The sequence below is a fragment of the Mastigoproctus giganteus genome, chromosome 9, assembly GCF_048544385.1.
Source record: "Mastigoproctus giganteus isolate SK-2022 chromosome 9, ASM4854438v1, whole genome shotgun sequence".
NCBI lineage: Eukaryota > Metazoa > Arthropoda > Arachnida > Uropygi > Thelyphonidae > Mastigoproctus > Mastigoproctus giganteus.
Window position 1 is genome coordinate 122,477,906 of NC_143583.1, and position 27,581 is coordinate 122,505,486.

The 27,581-nt window shown below is 36.6% G+C and overlaps 1 protein-coding gene across 1 annotated transcript in view; it reads left to right on the forward strand.

The window, feature by feature from the left end:
• LOC150080693 (glucose-6-phosphate 1-dehydrogenase-like) overlaps positions 1-27,581 on the forward strand; it is a 165,509-nt gene that overhangs the window by 38,179 nt on the left and 99,749 nt on the right. The window contains exons 4-5 of the mRNA XM_090381511.1: positions 4,877-5,094; positions 26,038-26,196. Coding sequence (XP_090237637.1) covers positions 4,877-5,094; positions 26,038-26,196 — 377 coding nt within the window. The remainder of the gene's footprint in view (positions 1-4,876; positions 5,095-26,037; positions 26,197-27,581) is intronic.

Consider the following 27,581-nt stretch of genomic DNA (forward strand, 5'->3'; position numbering starts at 1 on the left):
GTAAAGTAATGGCCTCCTATTGAATGTTCAATAAGGAATCAAAGGAAGTAGAAGAAGAGCAGCAAAGAGACCTGAATTAACAAGAAAGAAATATCAGAAATTCTTGAAGCATCAAATTTTTTTAAAAGTGAAGATAATGCAGAAAAATCCTGACTTACAAAGGGTAATAAATATTACGAAAGCTGTTGATGGTGCTGTGGGTCCCTGTATGTGTGCACGCGTGTTAGTGTGTATGCATGCTCATAAATAAAAGATTAATATAACAAAGGCAACTGCAACATATAGATTTCTTCAGGCCATCAACTTTGATCTCAAAATCCTTCCTTCCTTTTCTGCTAGTAGCCAACTCAAATTATGCATTTCAGCAAAAAACAAAGATTTTTAAGTATTATATTTGGCTCTAAACATTTTCACAAGTATAATTTTTTAATTTTTTTCCCCCTGTTGTTGTTAATATAAACATTAAATTCTACATTTTGGTGTAAGGACTAATATTTATAGGTTTTGCAACCTCGTTTTTGTCATTTTACCCTGCATAGTGCAAAATTCCATTCATGGCCTTGGGCTGGTACCAAAATCTCCACTTTGAAGTTAGGGGGTGGAGATTTCCATACTATCATTAAATAAGTTTATGTACAAACAAAAATTTTTTAAAGATTAAACTATTAAATATTTCAGAAATTTAAGATGGATTTAGTAATCCTTACTAAGCATTAAGGATTTTCAGTTTACACTAAACCATATACTGTTACGTAAAAAGGTAGAAGGGGAATTATTCATTTTCATACATTATAGAAATAGTCAATACCTGAGGCTGAAGTATGTATATATAAAGTGTTTTAGCATCATAATACACAGCCATTTCTGAATAAACAGAAAATTTTTAAGGCGGCATCGTTTTAGGTTATATCTCATATTGTGAATACCTTCACAACGAGTTGCCATGATATTGCACTACTTCGAATAAGTAACGCTTCACCTAAGGAGAAGACTAATGTTACTAATGTTATTCTCAGATAGAGAATAAGTATCATTAGTCTATCTGAGAATAAGTAACATTAGTTACTTATGTTACTTATTCTCAGATAGAGAATAAGTAACATTAGTCTATCTGAGAATAAGTAACATTAGTCTTCTCCTTAGGTGAAGCGTTACTTATTCGAAGTAGTGCAATATCATGGCAACTCGTGAAGGTATTCACAATATGAGATATAACCTAAAACGATGCCGCCTTAAAAATTTTCTGTTTATTCAGAAATGGCTGTGTATTATGATGTTAAAGCACTTTATATATACATAGTCCAAATTTGTTCGCAGCTTGAGGCTCTAGCCCTAAATGCGCCTTAGCCTGAGGCTGAAGGTTAAAGCACCATATGTTTTTAGTTCTTAGTATAGAGTTTTACTGTTTGTAATTATTTACTTTACAAATGAATAAAAAAATATTAGCATTAGTAGAGCCATACGATGCAAGAAAGCAAGCTTATGCAGCATCAGCCAAAAAAACCCCTCCCATTTCACCCCTCCATTCATTCCAAATGCCTGTCCAGCTCAGCCCTAAATTTATTTAAGCTATCAACTTCCACAACAAAAGATGGAAGTCTGTTCCACCAATCAACCACAAGCTGGCTACAGGCTGTTGTTATGTTATTTTATTTTTTTTGGAGCATTAGCAACTAAGGCCATATTGCTCCGGGGATATGCGGTGGTCATTCCCTGACCTTTCCGCATCCTCTGTATTTGGTGGAACACGGGCTCGAACCCCGGTCTAATCAAGAAGTGTGTGCTATGCACTATTGCTCCTGCCCACCAAGGCGCCACTGGCTAAAGGCAAATTTCTGTACATCTATTCTAGAACTGCCTTTCCTCAATTTGAATCTATGCCCCCTCGGGTTCTTAATCTGAGCAAGAGGAAGAATCCCATCAGCATTCAGCTTGCTCAGCCCATTCAAGGCCTTATACACCTCAATCAGATCACCTCATAGGTGCCTACTCTCCAAGCGCTACAATTTGTGGAACTCCCTTCTTTGTACTAGTTCTAGCAACTCTACATCCTTCCTAAAATGAGGCCTCCAGACCTGTACACAGTACTCTAGGTGTAGCCTGACCATTGCCTTGTACAACAGGATAATCACCTCTCTGTCCCTAGCAGGGACAGGGAGGTGACTATCTTATTTAAGCTTTGTAAGACTACCACCTAGTTATTTATATGGGCAAGATAAGGACTTTTGTTAGATGTGGCATTTAATTTTTATCTAAATATTTTCATGATCTGTTAATTTATCTATTGATTAATTATATTGAAATTATTCAGATTTATAACCTTCTAAATTTTGAGTTTTATAAGTTCTGATTTGTGTGTGTTAATTGTCATAAATAAATGCAGCAGTGAAACCATGAGGCCATTGACTGTCTTACTTTAAGCTTCAAAAATGAGTTATTTGAGAACACTTAGTATTGACCATGAGCTGGGTGTGTAGGTTTGATGAGGATGCCCACACAGACAATATTTCAGCAATTCATGTTTCTAGATTAGTAGAGGCATATGATGCAAGAAAGCAAGCTTATGCAGCATCAGCCAAAAAAAAAAAAACAAAAAAACCCTTCCACTTCACCCCTCCATTCGTTCGAAATACCTGTCCAGCTGAGCCTTAAATTTATTTAGGCTATCAACTTCCACAACAAGGGATAGAAGTCTGTTCCACCAACCAACTACCCGCTGGCTAAAGGCAAATTTCCGCACATCTATCCTACATCTGTCTTTCCTCAATTTGAATTTATGCCCTCTCAGGTGATTATTCTGAACAAGAGAAAGAATCCCATTGGCATTGAGTATGCTCAAACCATTCAAGGCTTTATACACCTCTATCAGATCACCTTGCCAGTGCCTAGTCGCCAGACACTGTAATTTGCAAAACTTAAACCTTTCTTCATAAGAGCAACCCTTTGTTCCATTCACTAATCTTGTTGCCCTTCTCTGTACTCGTTCCAGCAGCTCTACATCCTTCTTGAAATGAGGCCTCCAGACCTGTATACAGTACTCAAGATGTGGCCTGATCATTGCCTTATACAAGGGAATAATCACCTCCTTATCCCTACTAGAAAAATTCCTGTATATCATTGACAAGACACCATGAGCTACTCTTGCAGCCCGTCTGCACTGCTCAGAGAACTTCATATCTGCCTGCACAATTACCCCTAGGTCCTTTTCGTTCTCTACCACTGTCAGTGTAGTACCACAGAGTTGATACGTTACTCTGCGATTACTGCTTCCCATATGCAGCACTTTACATTTGTCAATGTTAAACTTCATTTTCCACCTCTCAGCCCATCTCCTTAACCTTTCCAGATCCTGTTGCAGCAGCATAGCATCAGTAGTGTCCTTAACAACCCTGCCAACCTTTGTATCGTCTGGAAACTTGGACATTAAGCTTGATATACCATCATGTTTTTTTTTTTTTTTGTTTTTTTTTTTATTGGCTGATGCTGCATAAGCTCATACAGTTGCTTTCTTGCATCACATGCCACTGCTACTACTAACAACTCTGGGCTTGGCAATGTATTTTCTATAGTTTCTGGTGTTGATTACCTGGTCTTGGATAGCAAGCATGAATCCCTCGGTCTTGGGGAAAAGCATCTCACTCGCGAGCCATACATTGGAAGCCATTTTATCTATGTGGTCTTGATGGAGGTCAGTTTAGCATCTGCCATGTCTTCTTTGCTTTATTTGTGCTGTCTAGCTTTATTTGTCTAGCTTTATTTGTGCTGTCCTGGCAGGAGGGGACTTGTCACTTAGGTTGAGTGGAGTACACCGCTTGTCTGTCTTCTTTATGGCCTGGTAGAGTGCTGCTGCATTTTTCTGGAAGTAATCCTTCAGGTTAGCTATCACTGTTTTCTGTTGCTCAGTGAGGTCTATCAAGCTCCTTCCTCCTCCTTTCCGAGCTATTGTCAGTCTCTCCACGGCTGACTTTGGGTGGTGTTGGCGGCTCTTGGTCATCTTTGTCCTTGTCTTTCTCATGATATCCTCCAGCTCGGTGTTAGTCCAATCTATGATCCCAAAGGATTATTATTATTATTATTAGTAGTAGTGGCATATGATCGAAGGAAGCAAGCTTATAAAGAATCAGGGTGAAAAAAAAAAAAAAAAAAACCCTCCTACATCACTTGTTCACCTCTCCGATAATTTGTCTAGCTCTCCCTTGAATACATGGGTGACAGCTTAACAGTTTGAGGAAATTCAAAGGCCAGCTGAATAGATTCCTACATAGGGAAAATAGGTAGTTTATTTTATATTAGTATTTATATATTATTATTTTTAATTATTTATTTTTTTTTTTTTTTTGCCAGAGCAGCAAAAGCTGAGGTCTTTCCTGCACATGGCTACACATGGCTAATAACTAATACTCATTTTACCCAGAAACATTTGACTCTAAATGGTTATATGGTGGAACAATACCAGTTAAGATGAAGCGTTCCCACACTTTAGTTGCCATTACTTTTGAAGTAGTCTGTAACAGCAAAACATGTTTCCACATTGGTTCACTAAATCAACAAGTTTTTATTATTATTATTTTTTATACACAATAAAAGAATTAGAATGAGTATGAGCTATAGTCATAATATAAAAGATATTTCTTGGCTAAATGCTTAAGAGTATGAAGGAGTTTACTTATGCATGAGTAATGCACACACATCATTTCTACTACCAAGGTAGTTTTAATTAAGTATTCACAATATGAGATATAATTAAAACTACCTTGTTAGTAGAAATGAGGTGTGCATTACCCATGCATGATAAACTCCTTTATAGTCATAATAAATTGAGTATATCATAGTTTCTATTTATTTTGTCTCAAGTTTAATATTTCTCCAATTGCAGATAAAAGAAGAGCATAAGGATAAACTAGAAGCATATTTCAAGGCCAATATTTATGTTAGCGGTTCTTATGATGAAGCATCTAGTTTCAGAAATTTAAATGAAGAAATTTTAAAACTAGAAATTGGATCTCAAGCTAATAGGCTGTTTTATTTAGCATTGCCACCAACTGTTTTTCAGAATGTTACAGAGAATATTCATAAACATTGTATGGCAAAAAGGTAAAGTTAAGAAACTTAGAATTACTTTTAAAAGTAAAATGCTGTCATTTATATATATAATATAAATAAGATTCAGCCTAATTTTCAAACAACGTTCAGTACAACGTTCAAACAACGTTCAGGTCCTTGAGGTTGTCACAGACATTCTCTCAGATATGCCAGACAAGCTGTACTTGCTACCTGGGAGTCTAAAACGCTGATGGAACTGATATTCGGGTGACATTCAAGTCAAGTGGACCCAATTTCGGCGAAGTCCGGACGGTCTGTGACAGCCAAATCCTCTGCTTGCACCTTCACGATGGTGGGACTGTTAGTAATCCTGGGTATAACCTCCATGCACAAGTACATGGTGGGTGACCACCCAGGTGTGAACCAATGTAAGCAGGGGTCGAGGTGTGGTGCCCACACCACATGGAGGAACGCCGCCCCTCTATGTTACCAGGCAGTACTAGGTGGTAGATGACTCTCATCAACTGGTGAAATACCACCACTTTGCTTATTGGAGGCTTGAAGTGTTCGAACTCATGTTTAGTCTCTAGAGCTAAGTTTTGGTCAACCCTTCCCTATCTCTTCCATCATGCAGTATGACTGATGACTTTTGAGGTTATGATGAACGTCGTGGCGAGATCCAATATCCCTTACATTTCGAGGGTACAGCTCTAAAACGGTGTTCGCAGGCTGGCCGCTAGTTAGTACACCGGACCGAACCTATTGGTAACTCTCTAGGAGGCTTCCGGATCAGCTAGTGTATAATCTTGCTACCTCTACTCTGCCAGATAGTGACTGGAGGGAGTCCGAGTAGTGTGTATGCGGGGGGGAGGCATTGTCGAGGCCACGTTATGTCAAGGATCTGGGTATATTCTTACCACATGTACACCATATCCAAAAATTTCATTACTTCATACAGCATGTCCCACCCACTTTTTCTTACTATTGAATACACCATGAATTGTCAAACTAATAGAACAAGCTTATCTGCGAAAAGATCTAAACCTCCCAAGGACTTCCTAATTCATTTCACAAATATACGTGGTCTCAATTCTAATCTCAACGATGTCCATTTCCACTTGCAGTGTGCCAAACCACATGTACTTTTTCTGACAGAATCTCAGTTATCGGTTGATTCAACTACTGCTCATCTCAGATGCCCAAATTATTCGCTGTATGATTCCTTTTGCCTCAAAGGTGGTACTTGTGCATATGTCCGTTCTGATATTCCCTGTCAGAGACTTGGCAATTTGGAATCTCCTCTCTTTGATCTTCTCTGGCTTAAAATCTCTCTACCTCATTGTGTCAAATTCATCTGTTGTCTCTACCATTCTCCCAACTCCACCAATCACTTGGAGCTCTTTGACTTCCTCTCGTTGCAACTTGACTTTCTTCAGTCCAACTTTCCTAACAGTGAGATAATTTTCCTTGGTGATTTTAATGTTCACAACTCCAGCTGGCTTCCGTTTTCTAGTCACACCGACCCAGCAGGTCGAGATGCTGAGGCTTTTGCAATTACTAATGACCTAGCACATATTGTTCATTTACCTACAAGAATACCGGACAATCCGAATTATACAGCCAATACGCTTGATCTTTTTCTCACAAACAACCCTTCTAAGTACATGGTCGAAGTGAGAGGTCCTTTAGGCACTTCAGATCACAACTTGGTAATTGTCTCTTCTCCAATGGAACCTTTATCTCATGGCTATTCCCAACCTCATGTTGTTTGGCATTACATGAATGCAAAATGGGATGACCTGCGAGACTTCTTTTCTTCTTTTCCTTGGTCGGATTACTGTTTCAAAACTCCTGATGTCAACGTTTGCTTAGATCGTGTCAGTGAAATTATTCTTGCAGGAATGGAATCCTTTATCACACACTCCATTTTAAAATCTCGTCCTTTATCTAAACCTTGGTTTTCCAATAAATGTGCTAAGGCTGTTCAAGAGAAGAATGTTGCATATCGTAAGTGGCTTGTTTCTAATTCTTCAGTTCCATTTTCTGCCTACACCAAAGCTCGCAACAATTGTAAAGCAGTTATTAATCAGTCCAAACTAGAGTTTGAACAGGCTAAGTGTAGAAAACTTGCTTCTTGCCCTAATGGTAGCCGAGCATTCTGGTCTCTTGCCAAAGCTATTGGCCGCAACTTTTGCCCATCTCTGCTTCCACCTCTGTCCAAACCAGATGGTTCTGTTGTCACTTCAGCCAAGGATAAATCTGACCTGCTAGCATCCCATTTTTCTTCCAGCTCATGTATTAATGAACTTGGTAAAACACCTCCCACCATTCCCAACACGGTCCATTCAATGCCTCCTGCGGTCTTCCGTCAAAAGGATATCAGAAGGATTTTGATGAATCTTGATGCTAAGAAAGCTCCCGGTCCTGATGGTATTTCTCCACTTGTTCTCAAAATCTGTGCTCCTGAACTTACTCTTATTCTTTGCCGCCTTTTTTCACTTTCTTATTCCAAAGGTGTTTTTCCTTCTGCTTGGAAATTTGCTCATATCCAGCCAGTTCCTAAAAAGGGTGACAAATTCCTCCCATCCAATTATGGTCCCATTGCAATTACTTCTACTCTTTCTAAAGTAATGGAGAAATCAATTAACCGCCAACTCTTAAACTACCTAGAAACCTTCCGTCTGATCAACGATCACCAGTATGGATTCCGTCAGTGTCGATCCACTGGTGATATCCTGGCTTATGTTACCCATTTATGGACTACTTCAATGGAAAGGTTCGGTGAAACACAAGTAGTTGCTCTTGACATCTCAAAGGCTTTTGATCATGTTTGGCATAAAGGTCTTCTAAACAAGCTTCCATCTTATGGTTTGCCAACTGTTTTTAGTAATTGGTTATCCAGTTTTCTCTCTGATCGCTCACTGAGGGTGATGGTAGATGGCTCTCTGTTTTCTAACTTTTCCACTAATGCTGGTGTCCCCCAAGGTTCAGTTCTTTCCCCTGCTCTTTTCCTCTTGTATATCAATGACCTTCTTCCATTGACTGGAAATCCTATCCATAGTTTTGCCGATGATAGCACATTGCATTCAACTTTCTGTTTTGAGAAATCTTGTCCTGCTCAATCAGCTTCAATTTCTCGAAAATCTGCTACCAATTCCTTAAATGCCGATCTTCAGGTAATTCTCCAGTGGGGCAAAGACAACTTAGTTGATTTCAACCCTTCTAAAACTCAGTCTTGTCTTATATCTCGCAAAAAGGATTCTGCTCCTAAGCTTATCTTTAGTGACACTCCAATTTCTAGGCAAAAGGATATATCTCTTTTTGGGGATTACCCTGACTTCTAATCTCTCTTGGCACAAGCACATTACAAATATTGCTTCCTCTGCATCTAAAAAACTTGGTTTTCTCTTTCGCTCTCGGCGTTACTTTTCTTCCAAACAGCTGCTCACTCTGTATAAATCGCAAATCCGCCCTGCCATGGAATATTGTTTCCACATTTGGGGTGGTGCCCCCAAAACCTCTCTCAGGCTTCTTGATTCCATTCAGAAGAGGGCAGTTAGATTAATTAATGACTCATCTCTAACAGAGTCTCTCCACTCGCTTTCTCATAGACGCACTGTTTCTGCTGCATGCCTCTTCTACAGATACTTCCATGGGCACTGTTCTTCTGAATTGGCTTCTATAATTCCTGCTCTCTCTTTCAAAACAGTCCGAACACATGCCGCCACCAGCCAACATCCATTTACTGCCCAACTTCAAACCCACAGAACTAACTTTTCATCTTCCTCATTTATTCATTCAACTGCCGTTTTCTGGAACAACCTTCCTTCATACGTATTTCCTGAAAATTACAATCTACAGAAGTTCAAGTCCAATGTCAACAAATATCTTCTTTCGTCTTCTCAACCTCCAACCCAAGCACGGTACGAAGTACTATAGGTTCTAATACCTCTTGTGTTTGGGGTTCACATAAAAAAAAAAAAAAAAAAGTATTTTTGCATTAAGCTATTAAAAACTGGCTTGAAGTTAGAACTTTTCTTTTTATAATCCCTTGGCAGTCACTCTCGGTAGATTGAGTCATTGTGATAATTTTTGCCACAGTTTCCTCTATTCAAAATTGAAAAATCTGTATTGGATAGAGTGAAAATTTGTAGTATCTTGTCATGTGATGAATACCATTGGGCTAGTAAACATTTTTTTGCAAGTTTTCTTCATTACTTTCTTTTTCCCCTTATCATTTTGAAATGATGGTTCAATTTCATTACCAGTTATATCCAGTTATTTGTTTACTCTGTAAATTGTTGAGGAGTTTTGGCACATCAACTACTTTTCTCATAGTGTGCCAGTACGCTAGACCATTTTGTTGACAGTCTAATTTGTATGTTGTATTTTATAAATACTTTGTTATACTGAAAAACATGAATTAACTCACTGAAAAATATTCTATTCTCCCTGAGATTGTCTGATGAGGCCTTTTAAAAATTCTTCCATTCTCTGATTGTATTCAGATTCAGACTTCCCCAAACTAGTAGAAAAAACACCATCACAGAAGACAATACCCCCCCCCCCATATATTTCCTCCATATTTCCACTTAGTATTCCAGATGTGGTCTGTGGACAAGGCCATTTGATAGTGTTGGTTGATATGAAACACCATGTCTTGCTGGCAAGTGATGTTATATTACTAATATATATTATCATACATAAGGTGAAAATTGAATGCAGGGAAACTAATTTATTCAGCATAAGCCTTAAAAAATGAGTTACCTTGTTTCCTCCAAGTAGCTGTCCAGCCCATCCTTAAATTTACTTAAGCACTCAGGTGCTTAAGTTAATAATCTTTGGACTAAGGGAGATTTATTATCCAGTTTACATGAATTTCCTCTACTTTGTGCTACCAGACAAGACTTCAAAACTCACAAAGCTGAAGTCTATTTCTACAGGAATGCTTGTTAACATCAAAAACTTTGCTCTTTGCTGCACCTTATCCAACAGATCCACACCCTTCCTGAAATTGATAACCAAACCTAAAATTACTCAAGATGCCACCTTACCAATACTTTATATATAATAGAATAATTACCTCCTTGTCTACTACAAAATTCTATATATCATAAATGAAATCCACATGCTGTTCTAGCAGCCTTATCTGCAGCATTGAGAAAACTTTGGGTGGGATTGCACAATTACACCTAGTTTTCCCCCCATTAATGGTTGTCTTAATGCTGTACCAGATGCAGTGGTCTAAGAGACTCCAAGCATTTTTTTTTTTTCAGGAGGAAAAAAATTATTAGAAGGAATATTCAAAACAGCAGGTAAAATTTATTATTTTCTCTTAAAGAAACATTCTTTTTGCCCGTTCCTTCTAATAATTGGTCTGCTTTAACTTTTACTGGTCACACTGGTTTATTAGAAATTATTTGCATCTGGTTACAGGTTAAGTTTTTTTTTACCCCTGTAATAAGATCTGGGATAATTATTATCCTTACCTAGAAGCTTTCCCAATATTGCAGTTTTACTGCCATTTTTGAGACTAACTGAATAAGTTATCCAAGTCTTTTTGAAGCAGCTTACCTTGGTTACTACAGTTTATCATCCAACCTGTGACTTCAGGCTGGTCTGAAGTCAAAGGTTGCCTTCATCAATATCATTAACAAATATCAGAAACGACAGAGAACCCAGCAGACCTTGTGGAACACCATTTGAGGTCTGGATCTACTCAGAGCAATAGTTAGTTATAACCAACCTTTTTTTTTTTTTCTGTAATTCAACCAACCTTTTATCTACTGTAAAATCCTTCCAGTAGTAAAAGATGGGAAAGAAGTGGGAATGAATAAATTTTCTAACATTTTAAAACAATTTATTAATACATACATATTAAGAAATGACTACTTACGTGATGTCTGCAATTTATTAGTACACTTTTAAGAATTATTTCCTAAAATATTTGGTTATTTTTTGTTGTACACTGAATTCTGTACACCCTCATAAAAATTTCGCAAGTGGTAGATGACTTTCATCAACCAGTGAAATACCACCACTTTGCTTATTGGAGGCTTGAATTGGTAAAACCCATGTTTAGTCTCTAGAGCAAAGTTTCCGGCATCCCCCTCCCCCCATACTTCTCCTTCAACCCATGCACGGTACTAAGTACTATAGGTTTTGATACCTTTCGTGTTTGGGGTTTTCATAAAAAAAAAAAAAAAAAAAAAAAAAAGTAGTATATCATTCCATTTTATACAAAATGACATTTATGTGGGACAGAAACAAAAACCTTATTAAGTACAAATATACCATGTCAGAATTATTCTTTGCACCCAGGTGTTTTTATGACAACCTTATAACAGCTCATTGTATTTGTCATTATTTATCTTTAGCAAAACCAAGCTGTATTTTTTGTATAACTCCTTACTGTACAGTTGATCTTGCAGCATATGCTTAATCTAGATTCTATAATTTTTTTTTTCCACAGAAGTTAAACTTAAAGGTCTATATAGTTACCCATTTCACCCCTGGAACTACCTTTGTGAATCAGAGAGGAGAGAAAGAGAGAGAGAGAGAGAGAGAGAGAGATGCATGCATTTCTGTACCCTACTGGGATTTTGGGAGGATGGATGGACACATTATAACAGTAGTTTTCAACCTTTTTTTTAATAACGGTACCCCTAAGTAATTTATTTTATTTTGTGGCACCCCTACTCAATTTTCTTCCTATATATATATATAAAATATTTAAAAAAATGTTATATGACAGTTATTACAATAATATAGCTATAAACAAAATTACAATTCATAATACAAATTATATATATATACTGTATAATTTTATTCTTTATATAGAGGTGCTAAATAAACATCAATTATAGATCACCACAAAATTAAAAAGATACCATACACCTTTTTATAATGAAATGAATATATAAATTTTTAAAAAATAAGTTTAAGTAACTTAAACCCAAATTATGTGGCACCCCTGGAATGTTGTTGCGGCACCCCGGTTGAAAACCACTGCATTATAATATTCATATAAATTTTTTTATTGCCACATAAGACACATTAACAGACATACTCTAGTACAGTGGTTCCCAAACTACTGAGATCTACAGATCCTTACAAAATAAAAAAAAAAAAAATTCACAAACCCCTTCAAAAATCAAAAAAGGTTTGAAGACCCATATATATATATATGCGTGCATGTGTGTTTGTGAACACTGCGTTTTCTGAAAAGAAAATTCAAAGTTTTATGTTTAAAACAACTTGACTTTATTCTTATTTTTACATAAATACAAATTTGTATATAATAATAACTTTATTTATCATCAATTTGCTATACATAGAAAGAATAATTTGACCAGTTCCAGAGGGTCCGTTTTGTGGACCCCCTGGAACTGGTATACGGACCCCAGTTTGAGAAATGCTGCCCTAGTACATAAACTTCTAGAGGGGGTTTAAAAAATTAATTATATAAAAAACAAAACACCAAGTTACATTACTTATGAATTCTAAAATCAAGTCAATAAAAGTTATATTAAAAATATAACCAAATTAATGAGAAAGTTTATAGAAGTTTGGCATTCAGTTCTCTTGCTATCTTTTTTAATATCACTGCCTACTGCCTTTGAGCATGAAATTACGTAAAGAATGCTCACTAGTAAATATTAATGCACAGAAATGGTCCTAACTCTGTTGAGGGTCATCACCAACGTTACACAGCTATTTGTATGGACCAATAGTTTGCTCCCTTCATTCTAGTATTTAGATGTGCACGATATTCTTTATTTCCCTTGGCCTTTTTTTTTTTTTTTTTGCTAAGAGGAATAATGAAGTCTGTCTTAACATTTTTAATTCATCTCATGCAATTTTATTTTCTGTTACTAACTTCATCAGTTCAATGGTTATTCACTTTGGTCTTGCCCTAGAAGAATGATGCCTTAAATGTATAAAAAGATAAGAGAGGAAAGCTTGAAAATTACTTCTTTGAACATTTCTCATTAACATTTGTACTTGCGAGCGTTGCCAACCTCTTCTCATTGAACACCATTAAAATTCAGATCATAATTTAAATAATGCCCAATTATGATAGCATTATTTAAATAATGCTATCATAATTTACCTAGAAAAAATTAAAACCCTTCTTTCTATCCTTGGTAACAGTTATCTCTTTAGATAACTGTTACGAAGGGTTGTCAGTTTAAATCTTTGGTAAAAATGAGGTCAAGAATGTTGTTTTCCCATTTGATATCTGTGTTGCTATTAGTAGCAACTATCTAATCAATCAAGAAATGTACTTCTTGCTTTTGAGGAGTGTAAAGATATTAAAACATTTTTAACAGGACAAAAATAGATTGTCTTTCTGGGTATATGAGAATTATCTCCTTGAAGGGCTGGTTCAAGGTGTGCTGAATGGCTCAATTACACAAGCCAGAGGCACCTAGAGTAAAATAATCCAACATTTCAATATTTCTAATATGTTATAGGGTATGCCAAAAATTCTACTTTGCATATATTAATTACTTCTAGTTAGTACTGTATCTTTGTTTTTCTGACATTTGATATTAGTGTGGGTTCTATTAGAACCATCTTTGCTCTCAGCTATTGTTGACTCAGCTTGGGTGGGATGGGAGAAAATTAAATCAGTAATTTTCTTCCATTTTACTGTTGGGTTTCTGATCCCTAGGTGCAAAACATTACATTTAGAAGCATTAAAATTCAGTTGTCATTTCTCAGACAATTTGTGCAACCGATCTAAGTCATTTTGAAGAAAAATTGTTTGGTTTTTGGTTGTTAAATATCCTTCTTACCTCTAAATCATCAGCAAACTTTGGCCATTTCTCTTGCATTCCCTCATCAGTGACATTAGGGAAAATAAGAAACAGAAATGGTCCTAACACTGATTCCTTAAGGTTTCCACTGATACCCAGCACTGACTCCATTCGCTGAACTGGTTTAGCCTGAGGCATGTCCGGTTATGACTATTGTCCCCACTCTTTTAGCCTGGTTTATTCTGGGTTTTCCCTCCTGCACAACATGCTAATCAGTCTGTGAACATACACATACAGACAAAAGACATATAGCCCATATTAGGATTAGTCACCTGACATATAAGTGAAGCAAAGTGGAATTGTTCTTTACCCACTGCTGCAGTTGTGAGGTAAGAGGTAACTACATTGTATTGTCCAACCAAATAATGGATGTCTCATTGTAAATTAACCTAAAAATTCACAAAGGGGGATCAAAGGGTGACATAACAACATGTAATGTTACCCTTTAATGTTGTAATTACAGACATGTTAGTTTAACTTCCGTTTTGGAGAAGTTAATGGAGGCACTGACTAAAGAAGCACTACGGGATCAGTTAGATAAGACTGCAGTTATAGTTCAGACATGGCATGGGTTTGTTAAGGGGAAGTCTTGTCTGACCAATTTGATTGGATACTACAATGAACTCACAAAGGAACTGGATGCAAAAAATAATTTTGATATCGTATACTGGATTTTAGGAATGATTTGATACTGTTGCGCATGGAAGACAACTGTACAAATTGGAGCAGTATGACATTAAAGGCAAGTTGCTACTATGGATAAAGGGATGGTTGAGTGGGAGAAGACAGAGTGGTAATCAATGGACTAAGGTTATTAGTGGTGTCCCTCAGGAGTCTGTGTTCGGCCCATTGTTGTTTTCTGTATTTATCAATGATATTGACGAAGGTATATCAGGCTTAATGTCCAGGTTTGCAGATGATACGAAGGTTGACAGGGTTGTTAATGACAGTAATGATAGTACGCTACTGCAACAGGATCTGGAAAAGTTCAGCAGATGGGCTGAGAGGTGGCAACTGACGTTTAACATTAACAAATGTAAATTACTGCATATGGGCAGCATTAACTGTGTACTGCAGTATGGGTAGCAGCAACTGTGTGGTACTACACTCAGGGTGATAGAGAATAAAAAAGACCTGGAAGTAATTGTGCAGTCAGATATGAAGTTTTCTGAGCAGTGCAGACAGTCTGCAAGAACAGCTCATGGTGTCTTGTCAATGATATACAGGAATTTTTCTAGCAGGGATAAGGAAGTGATTATCCCCTTGTATAAGGCAATGGTCAGACCCCACCTTGAGTACTATACAGGTCTGGAGGCCTCATTTTAGAAAGTATGTGGAGCTGCTCGAACGAGTACAGAGAAGGGCAACGAGATTAGTGAATGGAACAAAGGGTTGCGTGAATGGAACAAAGGGTTGCTGTTCCATTGGAAGAAAGGCTTAGGTTTTACAACTTGCAGCGTCTGGAGACTAGGAACCTGTGAGGTGACCTGATTGAGGTGTATAAGGCTTTTAATGGTTTGAGCAAGCTCAATGCTGATGGGATTCTTCCTCTTGCCAAGATTAGTCGCCTGAGGGGACATAAATTCAAATTGAGGAAAGACAGTTGGACAATAGATATGTGGAAATTTGCCTTTAGCCAGTGGGTGGTTGATTGCTGGAACAAACTTCCATCTGTAGTTGTAGAACATTCCTTTTACTAATCCCTCTCAGAGAAATGTAAACCTCACTCAGGTTACCTCTGAAGTGCCTACTTGTCAAGCTCTGCAGCCCACATAATCAGAGACTTTCCTGATACAGTCATCCTTCTGCCAATCTCACCATTCAAATTGCCCATCTTTTCAGATGAGATCTGCATACTTGAACACAGTATTCAAAATATGGTCTTACAATTGCCTAATACAGAGGGATTAAGATCTCCCTATCTCTACAGGATAATGTTTGATTAATCATCAATAGGACACCATGGGCTTTCCTGGCTGGCTGCCTGCTTACACTGTTCAAAAAAACTTCATATCTGCCCATATTGTAATTCCCAGATCTCTTTTCTCCTCCACTGTTTTTAATTCAACCCCACCAAGTGTATAATTTATTTGTGGGTTGCTATTCCCCAAGTGACTTTGCATTTAGCAGCATTAAAACATAGCTGCCACTTCGCTGACCATCTTTGAAGGCTGTTCAGATCATCAACAACTCTGCCAAACTTTACATCATCTGCAAATTTTTACATCTCGCCTTCTATCCCTTTGTCAATGTGATTTATGAAAATGAGATCATAATTGGATTCATAACTACTCTACCTTTGGATATAATGACAACTGATTCTTTTTCCTTAGATTCATTTACTATTATTTCCAAAGTGAATTCACACCTGATACTACCTGTTGATTCATCTAGTTTTATGTACATGGAACTATTTCCTGTTCTTCCATACTATAATTGTTTCCTTGGAATTGTTTCGTATACATGGACTTATTTTCTGTTCTTTTATAATCGAATCCTTAACTACACTACCTCTGTATCTTCAGTTACCATGTTAATTATTTCTAGAGATTTAATTTAGTTATTTTTCCTTGGATGTATTTTCTTGCCAAATTGGATTCTTTATAAATTGGACTATAGATTATAATTATTAATTTCTCAAAACATTTGATGATTCTTGTTTTCTATACTCTGATACATTTACAATCATTCCCTTATATAAGCTTAATATAACGTAGCCTCATCATTTGGTCTAACATGTATATATATTATATATTATATAAAAAATATATATTTTTTTTTCAACGTATTATACAACACTATTAACGGTAATGTGTTTAATTTTGTACGACTTTATCTTGATAAAGTCATACTATTCCAACTACATTTCTTTTTCCAACGCTAATTTGAAATTATCTCCATACACTTGTATTCTAAATATGACTATAGAGGTGATTATTTTCCCACTGTTTCACATTTCTTTGCAGCTTACTATTAAGTCTGCTACGCTGCTATAAATTGCTTTTTCATGTAGTTATATTGCTAATGTGGTTGAAGTCTGCATGCATTCATCTACTCTACTGAATATGTGTGCGTCATCCCCTGCCTTTTTCAATCTGCTATGTATATATTTTTTCCCACCAACTTGTTTCCATTGCACATTTCTTGAAATTTTCAGGTATCGTTCAGTTTCGCTTTCTTATTATACTTTCGGTTTTGTTTTAGATTCGTTTCTCGGCATGTTTCAACACACATTTTTCATTTCAATACAAGCATTTGGTATTAACTCCCTTTTATACTAACTCTTATAAAGGACAGAGCCCTTACTATAAGGTTGGGCTTCACAACTCCAGCAAGCTTAGTGTTATTTAATAACTTTTTCTTTGCTTTTTATCTTTCTGCTGTCTTTTTTCTACTGTATTAACCATTTGTAAAACTATTAGTTTACACAAGGGTAATACGAATATTCCTACTATCCTAATTCTATTGCTATTTTTGTCCTGGAGAGATTGTGCAAGACTCAAGGGGGTAGAATTTTTCTCAGCCTGGTCTGTGTGCTTGTTAACAGGAGAGACTGCTTCTACATGGATGGGATACACTTAAATAGAAAGGGTGCAAGAATATTTGCTGATGCTATTGAGGCAGTGTTAGGTGGGTTGGAAAACTGCTAGCTTGGGGGAATACATGGACTATTAGATTAACAGGAGCCGCTGGCAGAGGTCAAAGTGATTCTTGCACTGCTTCTACTGGAATGAGCAGCATCTTGGAAAACAAGTCGCAGGGGAATTCAGAGACTACTGGGAGTCATTACGAGACAAGAAAATACATGTGCTGTGTTAGGGTAGCTAAGAATAGAAACAGGTGCATGTATACTTGCCTATACACCAATGCTAGGAGTTTGGTAAATAAATTTGATGAATTTGAGGTGTTGGTCAAAACATCAAAGGCAGATATTGTTGGGATATCAGAGATGTCGTGTCTCACAGATATAAGAAATGTAGAACTGGAATTTGGGAAGTACAATGTGTACAGGAAGGATAGACAGGATAGGAAGGAAGGAGGGGTTATGCTATTAATTAAGAAACACAAAATCCAAGGAAGTACAGCCAGTCGACATGGCTGGACAGTGCAGTGTCGAGTCGGTTTGGTGTGACATAAACACTGGGTAAGCAAATTTGGAAGTAGGAGTGTGCTATAGGCTTAATGACTCTGATGAGTATAAAAAACAACCATACAGAGAAATAGAGTGGGCCAGTAAATCAGAGTATCTTATAATGGAGGATTTTAATTTCCAAGATATTGACTGACTGGAATTTGTGCGTTGGTCACTCACACACTAGCAAGCCTTTTGTGGATTTATTGGATGATTTTTTTTCTACAGCAGCATGTTCGGGAGGCAACTAGAGGGAGTAATACTCTTGATCTGATTATCAGTAGTGATTCTTCATGCATAAGAATCTGCAGATAAAGGAACCACTAGATGGCAGTGATCACAGTGTGCTGAAGTGGGATTTACTCAAAGAGGTAACCACCATCAGGGGTAAAGGGAAGGGTGTTCGCTGTCTGAGACAGTATTTAAATTCTATACAGTGGGACTAACTGATGACGTTACCAACAGCAAATTCAAAATGGGAAGCATTCAAAGAATTAACCTTGGAAGTTACTAGGCTTTTCATACCAACTAAGAAATATTGTTCAAGGTTTAAGCCCAAAGGGATGTCAGATGAACTAATGAGACATGTGGCAGAGAAGAAAAATGCATGGGATCCATATAAATTAACAGGTGACACGGAAGCCTATGATAGATATAAGCTGGTCACAAAGGAGATTAGCCAGGCAAAGGCAGTTTATGAGAAATCTTTGGCAAAGGATGCAAAGAAAAACAGCAAAGAGTTCTTTACTTATGGAAACACTAGAAGGAAGGGGATGAATCAGATTGATCCATTGATATCGATGGTTCAACTGTTGATGATCCTGCTCAGGTAGCTAACAAACTAAATGATTATTTTGCATCTACATTCACACATGAGGAGTTATTCAGGGAGGGGAATGCCAGAGGTGAGTTAAACTCTGGCAGTGAGCTAGATGATTTTGTAATAACTGAGAACAAAGTGGAAGAGAAATTTCTGAGGATAAATGTGTATGGGATCTAGCCAGTTATATTAAAGGAGGCAGCAAAGGAAGTAAGCAAACCCTTAGCCATAACTATGAGAGCTTCCTTGGACTCAGGGGAGGTACTCATGGATTGGAGATGTGCAAATGTGATCCCCATCCACAAAGGAGGATCAAAGGGAGAAACAGGTAATTACAGACCTGTTAGTTTAACTTCTGTTCCAGGGAAATTAATGGAGGCACTGGTTAAAGAAGCACTGCAGGATCATCTAGAGAAGACTTCAGTTATAGCTCGGACACAGCATTTGTTTGTTAAGAAGTCTTGTCTGACCATTGGATACTATGATGTGATCACAAAGGAACTGGATGCAGGGAATAATTTTGATATCATATACAGTCAGTCCTCTTATAATACGTGTTTACACTACACGAATTCGATCATACACGATTTATAAATAGGGGAATGATATCTTATATAACACGAACAGAATTCACTTATGCACGATTCACCTTTGTGTTTACAAGAAATGGCAGTCGAACGCAGAATCACCCCAACCGAACGCAACACGATAGGAATGAAGAGAAGATTCTGAAAATGTATTTATGTTTTTTATATCAGTGAAGGGGAAACACATTTCACCATAATAACGTAAAAACCAACACAATTCCAGCTATCGCTATAATCGCAAATGCAATTAGATCGAGTTTACTACCAGTTTGTAACAGATTCCACTAGCAGAAACGCAACTGGAAATTGTTTTTATTGTTTTATGGTAGTAACCCCTAGAAATGCGAGGTGTTAATAGTGTATTTCTGCCTTTACAGTGTTGTTTATTCAGTTGCTACATGCGTGCAGCTTTGTTTATGTGTATCAAGCGTGTCTACTCATTTTGTAATTGTGCTTTATTCCCTAAAAATGAGTAAAATACTTAAAAGGTGTGAAAAGGAAGTGTCCTGGTGAAGACACTGCAGATTCAGAGAGAAAAGAAAAGAATATCGATAAACAGAGGTGGACTGGGTCAAAAATTCTTACCCGGGAAACTTTATAGTGGCCTCATACTATGGTTTATGGCCAAAATCACACCGGCCTCCGGCCCACCGGGGTTTCCCCGGTAAGGCTTATGGCCAGTCCGCCTCTGCGGATAGAGAAAAAATACGAAATTGTGAAACGCTTTGAGCGAAATGAAAGACCGTGTGATATTGCACGTGCTACAGGCCTAAATGAGGTAATGCCAAGAATTACAAAGAATGCAGAGAAAATAAAAACAACTTTCACAGCAAGAAGAACTCAAAATGTAATTAAAATCCATTAGATTATAAGGCACAAAGAATTGGAAGAGACTGAAAGGCTGTCGTCTGTTTCGATAGAAAATCAAACAAAAAACAAGTTTGCTTATGATAGAAGCAAAAGCATTAGCAATATTTTATTACGTAATAGTCGTAATAAAATACTTACGTATTTTGTTACGATTATTTATTGTGTTTGGTAATGTTTTGGTTACAAATGTGTGTTCAGTCTTGAGTGGTTGGCACATAACCCTATTTTTCCCATAGGGCCTGTTGTTTATATTGCACGAGGGTTTCTAGGAACACAACTATCGTGCTATGCGAGGACTGACTGTATTTAAGACAGAGTGTTAATCAATGGACACTGGTCTTCTTGGACTAATGAATGGAGTTAGTGGAGCCCCAGGGTTCAGTGTTGGGTCCATTGTTGTTTTCTGTATTATTAATGATATTGATGATGGTATATCAGGCTTAATATCCAAGTTTTCAGACAATACGAAGGTCAGCAGGGTTGTTAATGACATTAATGACAGTATGACTGCTGCAACAGGATGAGGTGGCAACTGAAGTTTAAAGTTGACAAATGAAAAGTACTGCATATATGAAGCAGCAACCCCAGAGTAATATATCAACAGTAGTACTACACTGACAGTGGTAGAGAATGAAAAGGAGCTGGGAATAATTGTGCAGACAGACGAAGTTTTCTTAGTAGTGCAGACAGTCTGCAAGAGTAGTAGCTCATGGTGTCTTGTCAATGATATACAGGAATTTTTCCAGTAGTGATAAGGAGGTGATTATCCCCTTGTATAAGGCAATGGTCAGACCACACCTTGAGTACTGTATACAGGTCTGGAGGCCTCATTTAAGAAGGATGATTGCTGGAACGAGTACAGAGAAGAGCAACAAGATTAGCGAATGGAACAAAGGATTGCTGTTAAGAAGAAAGGCTGAAGTTTTGCAAATTACAGTGTCTGGAGACTAGGCATATGTGGGGTGATCTGATTGAGGTGGATAAAGCCTTGAGTGGTTTGAGCATGCTCAATGCTGATGGGAATTCTTCCTCGTGCTCAGAATAATTGCCTGAGAGGGCAGATATTCAAATTGAGGAAAGTCAATTCTAGGATAGATGTGTGGAAGTTTGACTTTAGCCAACAGGTGGTTGATTGCTGGAACAAACTTCCATCTGTTGTTGTAGAAGTTGATAGCTTAAATAGATTCAAGGCAGAACTAGACAATCATCTGGAGCAAGTGGATGGGTGAAATGAGAATTTTTATTTTTTTTTGGCTGATGCTGTATAAGCTTGCTTTCTTTCATCATATGCCTCTACTAATGCTAATGCTAAATAATTACCTAGTTTATTTAAAAAAATTTTCCTCATCTTGAGTTTCCCTCATATTTATTCCAATCAGAGGCTGATTAAAGTCACCCATAATAAAACATTCATGCTTTCCAGCCAATTTCATCTGCACATAGACTTGTCATATTCTTCACAATCTCCTGGTCTGGTAATTATTCCCACCCTCATTGTTCCTTTGCTTACCACTAACTCATGCCACACAGATTCTCTGCTGGCAGATGTAACTTCAGACTCAGCAAAAGCTCTTTTTGCACTCAGTCTGCTTTAAATAAGAAGTGTGATCCCTCTATCCCTTCTATCTTTCCTGAATATATCATACATACCGTAGTGGAACTCGTCATCACCAATTTCCAGATCGTACCACTTTTCTGTTAGTCCAATTATATCAGCATTAGTTTTCCTACCAGGAGTTAAAATTCAACCATTTTAATGACAATACTCCTGACATTACTGTAGACACAGTTGAGACTAAGTAATCTTCTATAGTTTACTACCCTAACACAACCCTTGAAGTTATTTAGGTTTGTATCCCAAGCTTTATATTCCCTCTCATTTGAAACATTGCTACCCTCAGAACATCTTATCAACATCAGCCGTTGTGGCAACAAACAAGAATTCATGACTTGAGTGCAAGCATTACTTTGACTCATATCATCAGATAAACAGCAATCTGAATTACTTTCCCCCTCCCCTAAATCGAAGTTTCCCTGAACCCTTAGGAAATCCTTGCTCACTTTTGTTCAAATGAATGCCATCTCTACAAAATAGATTTCTTATACCTACAAATGCAGGCCACACTGAGAAAAATTTCTCCCTAGAGCCTTGCATTTTCCCTCAAGTCTCGAGTTAATCCACAAGCCTTTCAGCACTCCCTCCTAAGTCTTCTACTTAACCATCTCTCAATGCCACATTGCTCCAGTTTGTATAGCAGTCTTTTATATGCAATAGTATCAAAAGCTTTCCTGAAATTCAAGTGTACAATGTCAAAATAATTTTTTGCATCTAGTTCCTTGGTCACTGCATCATAGTAACCTATCAGATTGGTCAGACAAGACTGCCCCTTAACAAATCCGTGCTGTGATTGCAGTATAATTGCATGCCTGTCCACATGGTCCAGCATTATTTCTTGAACAAGTGATTCCATTATTTTCCCTTGAACGGATGTTAAGCAAAGAGGTCTGTAATTACTTACATTGCCTTTTGATCCCTGTTTATGAATTTGGGATACATTTGCATATTTCCAATCCATAGGGACCTTCCCTAAATCCATGGATGCTTTCATAATTATATCTAAGGATTTGCTTACATCCTTGGCTGCCTCCCTTAATATAATTGGACAGATTCCATCCAACCCAAGGTGCCTTTCTTATATCCTTCTAACAATTTCTCCTCCACTTTCCTTTCAGTTATCACAAAGTCATTTAGTTCCTCGTTAGAGTTTGACAAACTTTCGGCATCCCCCTCACTAAAGAATTCCTCGTGTGAATGTAAATGCAAAATATCTATTCAGTTTGTCTGTGACTTGAGCAGGGTCATCAACAGTTAACAAGTGGACATCAAGTGGCCCAATATGATTCAACCCCCTTCCTTCTACTGTTAATATAAGCAGAAGTCTCTGCTGTTTTTTTTTTTTTTTTTGCCAGAGACTTCTCATAAGTTGCCTTTGCTTGTCTAACCTCCTTTATGATTTGATTACAGACTAATTTATATCTAATATAAGCTTCTGTATCACCTAATAATTTATATGCATTCCATGAATTTTCTTCTCTGCGACATGTCTCAATAGCTTATATGACATCCATTTAGGTCTAAGCCTTGAACAGTATTTCTTTGTTGGTATGAAAAGCCTAGTAGTTTCTTTGATTACATCCCTGAATACTTCCCATTTAGAATTTGCTGTTGGTAACATCATAAATTGGCCCCACTGCCCAGAATTAAAAAACTGTCTGGGATCACTGTAGTCATCTTTATGAAAGAAAAAGCCTTTCCCTTTACTCTTGACAGTAGTTATATCTTTAATTAAATTCCATATTGGTATACTGTGATCGCTGACACCCAATGAGTCTTTCACCTGCAGATTCTTAAGGCATGATGAATCACTGTTTATAACCAGATCAAGAGTATTGCTTCCTCTTGTTTCCTCTCTAACATGCTGCTGTAGGAAAAAATCATCCAAGAAATCAACAAAATTCTTGCTAGCATATGAGCGAGTGACCAACTCACAAATTCCATTCAACATCAGGAAAGTTAAAATCACCCATTATGAAACATTCTGTTTTGCTACACCACTCTGTTTCTCTGTATAGTTGTTTGGTATACTCATCACAGTCATTAGGCCGAAAACACACTCCTACTATCAGTTTTGTTTTGCCAGTGCTCTAATCACACCAAACTGACTCAACATTGCACTCATCATCCACATCAACTGGATGCACTGCCTTAGATTTAATGTTTCTTAACTAAGAGCATAACCCCTTCACCTCTCCTGTCCTGTCTGTCCTTCCTGCATATATTATACTCCCATATTCAAATTCAGCATTACTTATGTCTGAGTGACACCATGTTTCTGCTATTCCTACAATTTTTGCATTTGATGACTTAATCAGTACTTCAAATTCATTAAATTGTGGTTCTTTATGAGATAGAAAACCTGAATGTTTTTCCCATTGTAGATGTTGCAAGATTTATTTTAGAAATTTTTACATTGAATAGCTAGCAGAAGAGACAAGGTAGTCTGAGTATCAAAAGTGATTTTTCATTGATGTTCTCCTAAATTACTTTTAAAATTAACGAACCCAGTTCTATGTTAAAGAAATTATTAAAATTGTAGTATTCTTTCAGCCTGATTGAACTGAAAATTTTACCCATGTGTTTTTTTTTTAATAGTCCTGAAAATTCTGTGTAGATTAATGTTTCTCTTTTTCAAGTGAACTTGAGCTGTGCTATAGTGCCTTATCACAAAATGATTTCCTTTTTTTTTTCTTTTTTTAAGGGGGTAAAAAAAAAGTCCTTTCCTAACTATAAAACAAAGAAAACAAAAGAGCACTTCATTTTGTGTGACTAATGAAATACTAGTCTCTTGATCTGACAATTCTGAGTAGGACTATATAGAAAGTGAGCCTTGCACTTAATTCTTCACTGTATGTTTGATGTACGCCAATGTACTTGACAGAGGAGTCATAGATCTTTTGTTGTTGTTATTTGGTTTTTTAGGAGCATTAGCAACTAAAGCCATATTGCTCTGGGGATATGCGGTGGTCATTCCCTGACCTTTCCGCATCCTCCATATTTGGTGGTCACGGGCTCGAACCCCGGTCTAATCAAGAAGTGTGTGCTACGCACTGCTGCTCCTGCCCACCTGGCTACGGAGACGCCCATAACTCTTTTACATACCAAAGCTGCCTCTTAATGAATTGTTTTTACATTGTGCAGGAATTGATACACCTCCTAGTTTTCACTAAGGTGAAGCTATGTAATACTGTGGTTTAAAAATATAATTAATATACACTAGATACAATTTTGATTTGTGAAAAAGGTTTAACTATACAAAACAATTTAATTAACATACTGAAACTTCTGTTCTTCTGAGAACTGTGTCAGCATTCTCTTTAAGGAATATGGAATCATATTTTTTCAAACTCTATTTTACCAGAAAAGCAAATTTACATGAGTAAATATTTTCTGCTATATTATGAACTTTTAAAAATGGGTGCTGTGATCTTTGGTGCACTTTGTTAACATTTTGATTGATTATTCCAGCAATCAGCTTGTGACAAAAATAGGAGGTATAATAGTGTTTATTTCATTTTACTAATGTAATGTATATTATTTTAGTATAATTAGTGTTTCTTTTGTGTGCATCTTTTATGCTTCTTTTCAGTTCTCTAGTTGATCTGAAACATTTAACCAAAGCATTCTTTTTAAATATACTCTACAAAAAATTCTCATGAAAAAATTAAAATGAGACGACTAGTAGTATTCACTTCTGTATATGGGTGAGCCCCTAAGTTCATAGAGGTCTGGGATGGGAAAATTAGGGCTGCAGCAGATTCTCCTGGAGCAGGAGTAGGACACCATTTTTAGTGGCATATGGCTGATGCATTCTGTTATGGGATGTCAGATGTCAGTGGAGAGTTTCTGAAACTAGGCAGGCATTATGCAAAGAAACTGCCTCTTGTTACTTAAAAAAAAAAGTGTATCCATTATTAAAAGGAATTTTGAAATGTATTTAAGAGACTTTATTTTGTAATCAGATCAGAAGGCTGGAGACTGTTCATTTAAATGAATCATTACTATTTTCAAGAAGCTTCAATTAAGTTAACAGTTCCACTTCAAAATGAGGTTTGAAATTGTTTTCATATGATTGCCAATTCGTTAGTATAAACTAATGAATTGGCAAGCAATTTAATTTATGCATATGTTTTTTCCCATTTCAGAGGTTGGACAAGAGTAATTGTTGAGAAGCCATTTGGTAGAGATTCTCAGAGTTCTGCAGAGTTGTCAAGTCATCTTTCTTCTTTATTCAAAGAGACAGAATTATATAGAATTGATCATTACTTGGGAAAGGAAATGGTTCAGAATTTAATGACTTTAAGGTTTGTTTTAAATTTTGGTCAATTGTTAATTTTATTATTATTATTGTTTTTTTTTATTTTTTTAAAATTGAAACTATTCAGTGAAATTTAAGATTTGTAAAAAAAATTTGCTATTTTATTTTCTTCTGACTGTTTATATACAGGCAACCCTCATATGACGTGGTACTTCTACAACACTGTTTCGCTCTAACACGATTGATAAATTGTGGCCATCCTTGCACAACATGGTACTTATATAACACGGTTAGAGAATTGTGGCAAGCCTTGTATAACACAGTGTTTTTGAGCTTTTATGCGGGGAAAACCCTGCTATTATGTTGGATGTAATTCAATGTTTTCATTCTTTTTTGTGAATCCCTGCTGTTGACTTGCTAGTCATTATGTAAAAAAAATTATTGGGAAAACACTGTGTAGGTTCTGTTCTATTGAACTTGTGCTTGTTTCAGATCATAAAAAATTGTGACTTTGAAGCATGCAGTTTGACTTTTAAAGTTTCTGTAAGGTTATTTTGGTTTTTATTTGATTGTTTATAAATTTTTCTAGATATGTATTACTAAACCTTGTTCTTAAGAACTGTGTTGGAATAATTTCTTTGTTGTGAATTAAATTCCAGCTCTAAATTAAGCCTAAAGAAAGTAAAAAAGCACTGCTCCCAAAAGAAACTTTATTTCTCTAGAATCAAAGATACAAAATTTGGATTGTCTTAAAAGGGGGAAAAGGTATCATATGTTGCAAAAAGTTTAAATTTAAATGAAGCAACAATCTGGACCATAAAGAGAAATGAACAGAAAATTAGAACTGTTGCTGTAGGATCTTTCTTTCATTTCCGCAAATATGACAGCTCGTTCCTGAGCACCAGTAATTGAGAAAATGGAAAAAGCACTCAATTTTTGGATTGACAATAGCAATAAAGAACAGATCCCATTAGACGACAATATAATAAAACAAAAGGCACTAAAAATTTATAAACATTTAAAAGAAAATGGAGAATCTGTTAACCCTGAGTTTTTTGCCAGTAAAGGTTGGTTTGATGATTTAAAAACTGCTTCTCACTATGTAATATAAGAATTCAAGGGGAAAATGCATTGGCTGATAATGAAGCTGTCAAGAAGTATGCAGAAGAATTTCAAAAAATTATTGAAGAGCACAGATATACACCACATCAAGTTTTCAATGCCAATGAGACAGGTCTTTGGTGAAAAAAAAAATGCCCAACAGAACGTTTATTTCAAAAAAAAAGAGAGAGAAAACTGTACCAGGTTTTAAGGCATCAAAAGGTTGTGTAACATTACTTATGTGCAGTAATGTATCAGGAGATTACATGATAAAACCTATGCTAGTTTATAGATCCTCTAATCCTCATACAATGAAAGGTGCAAATAAAA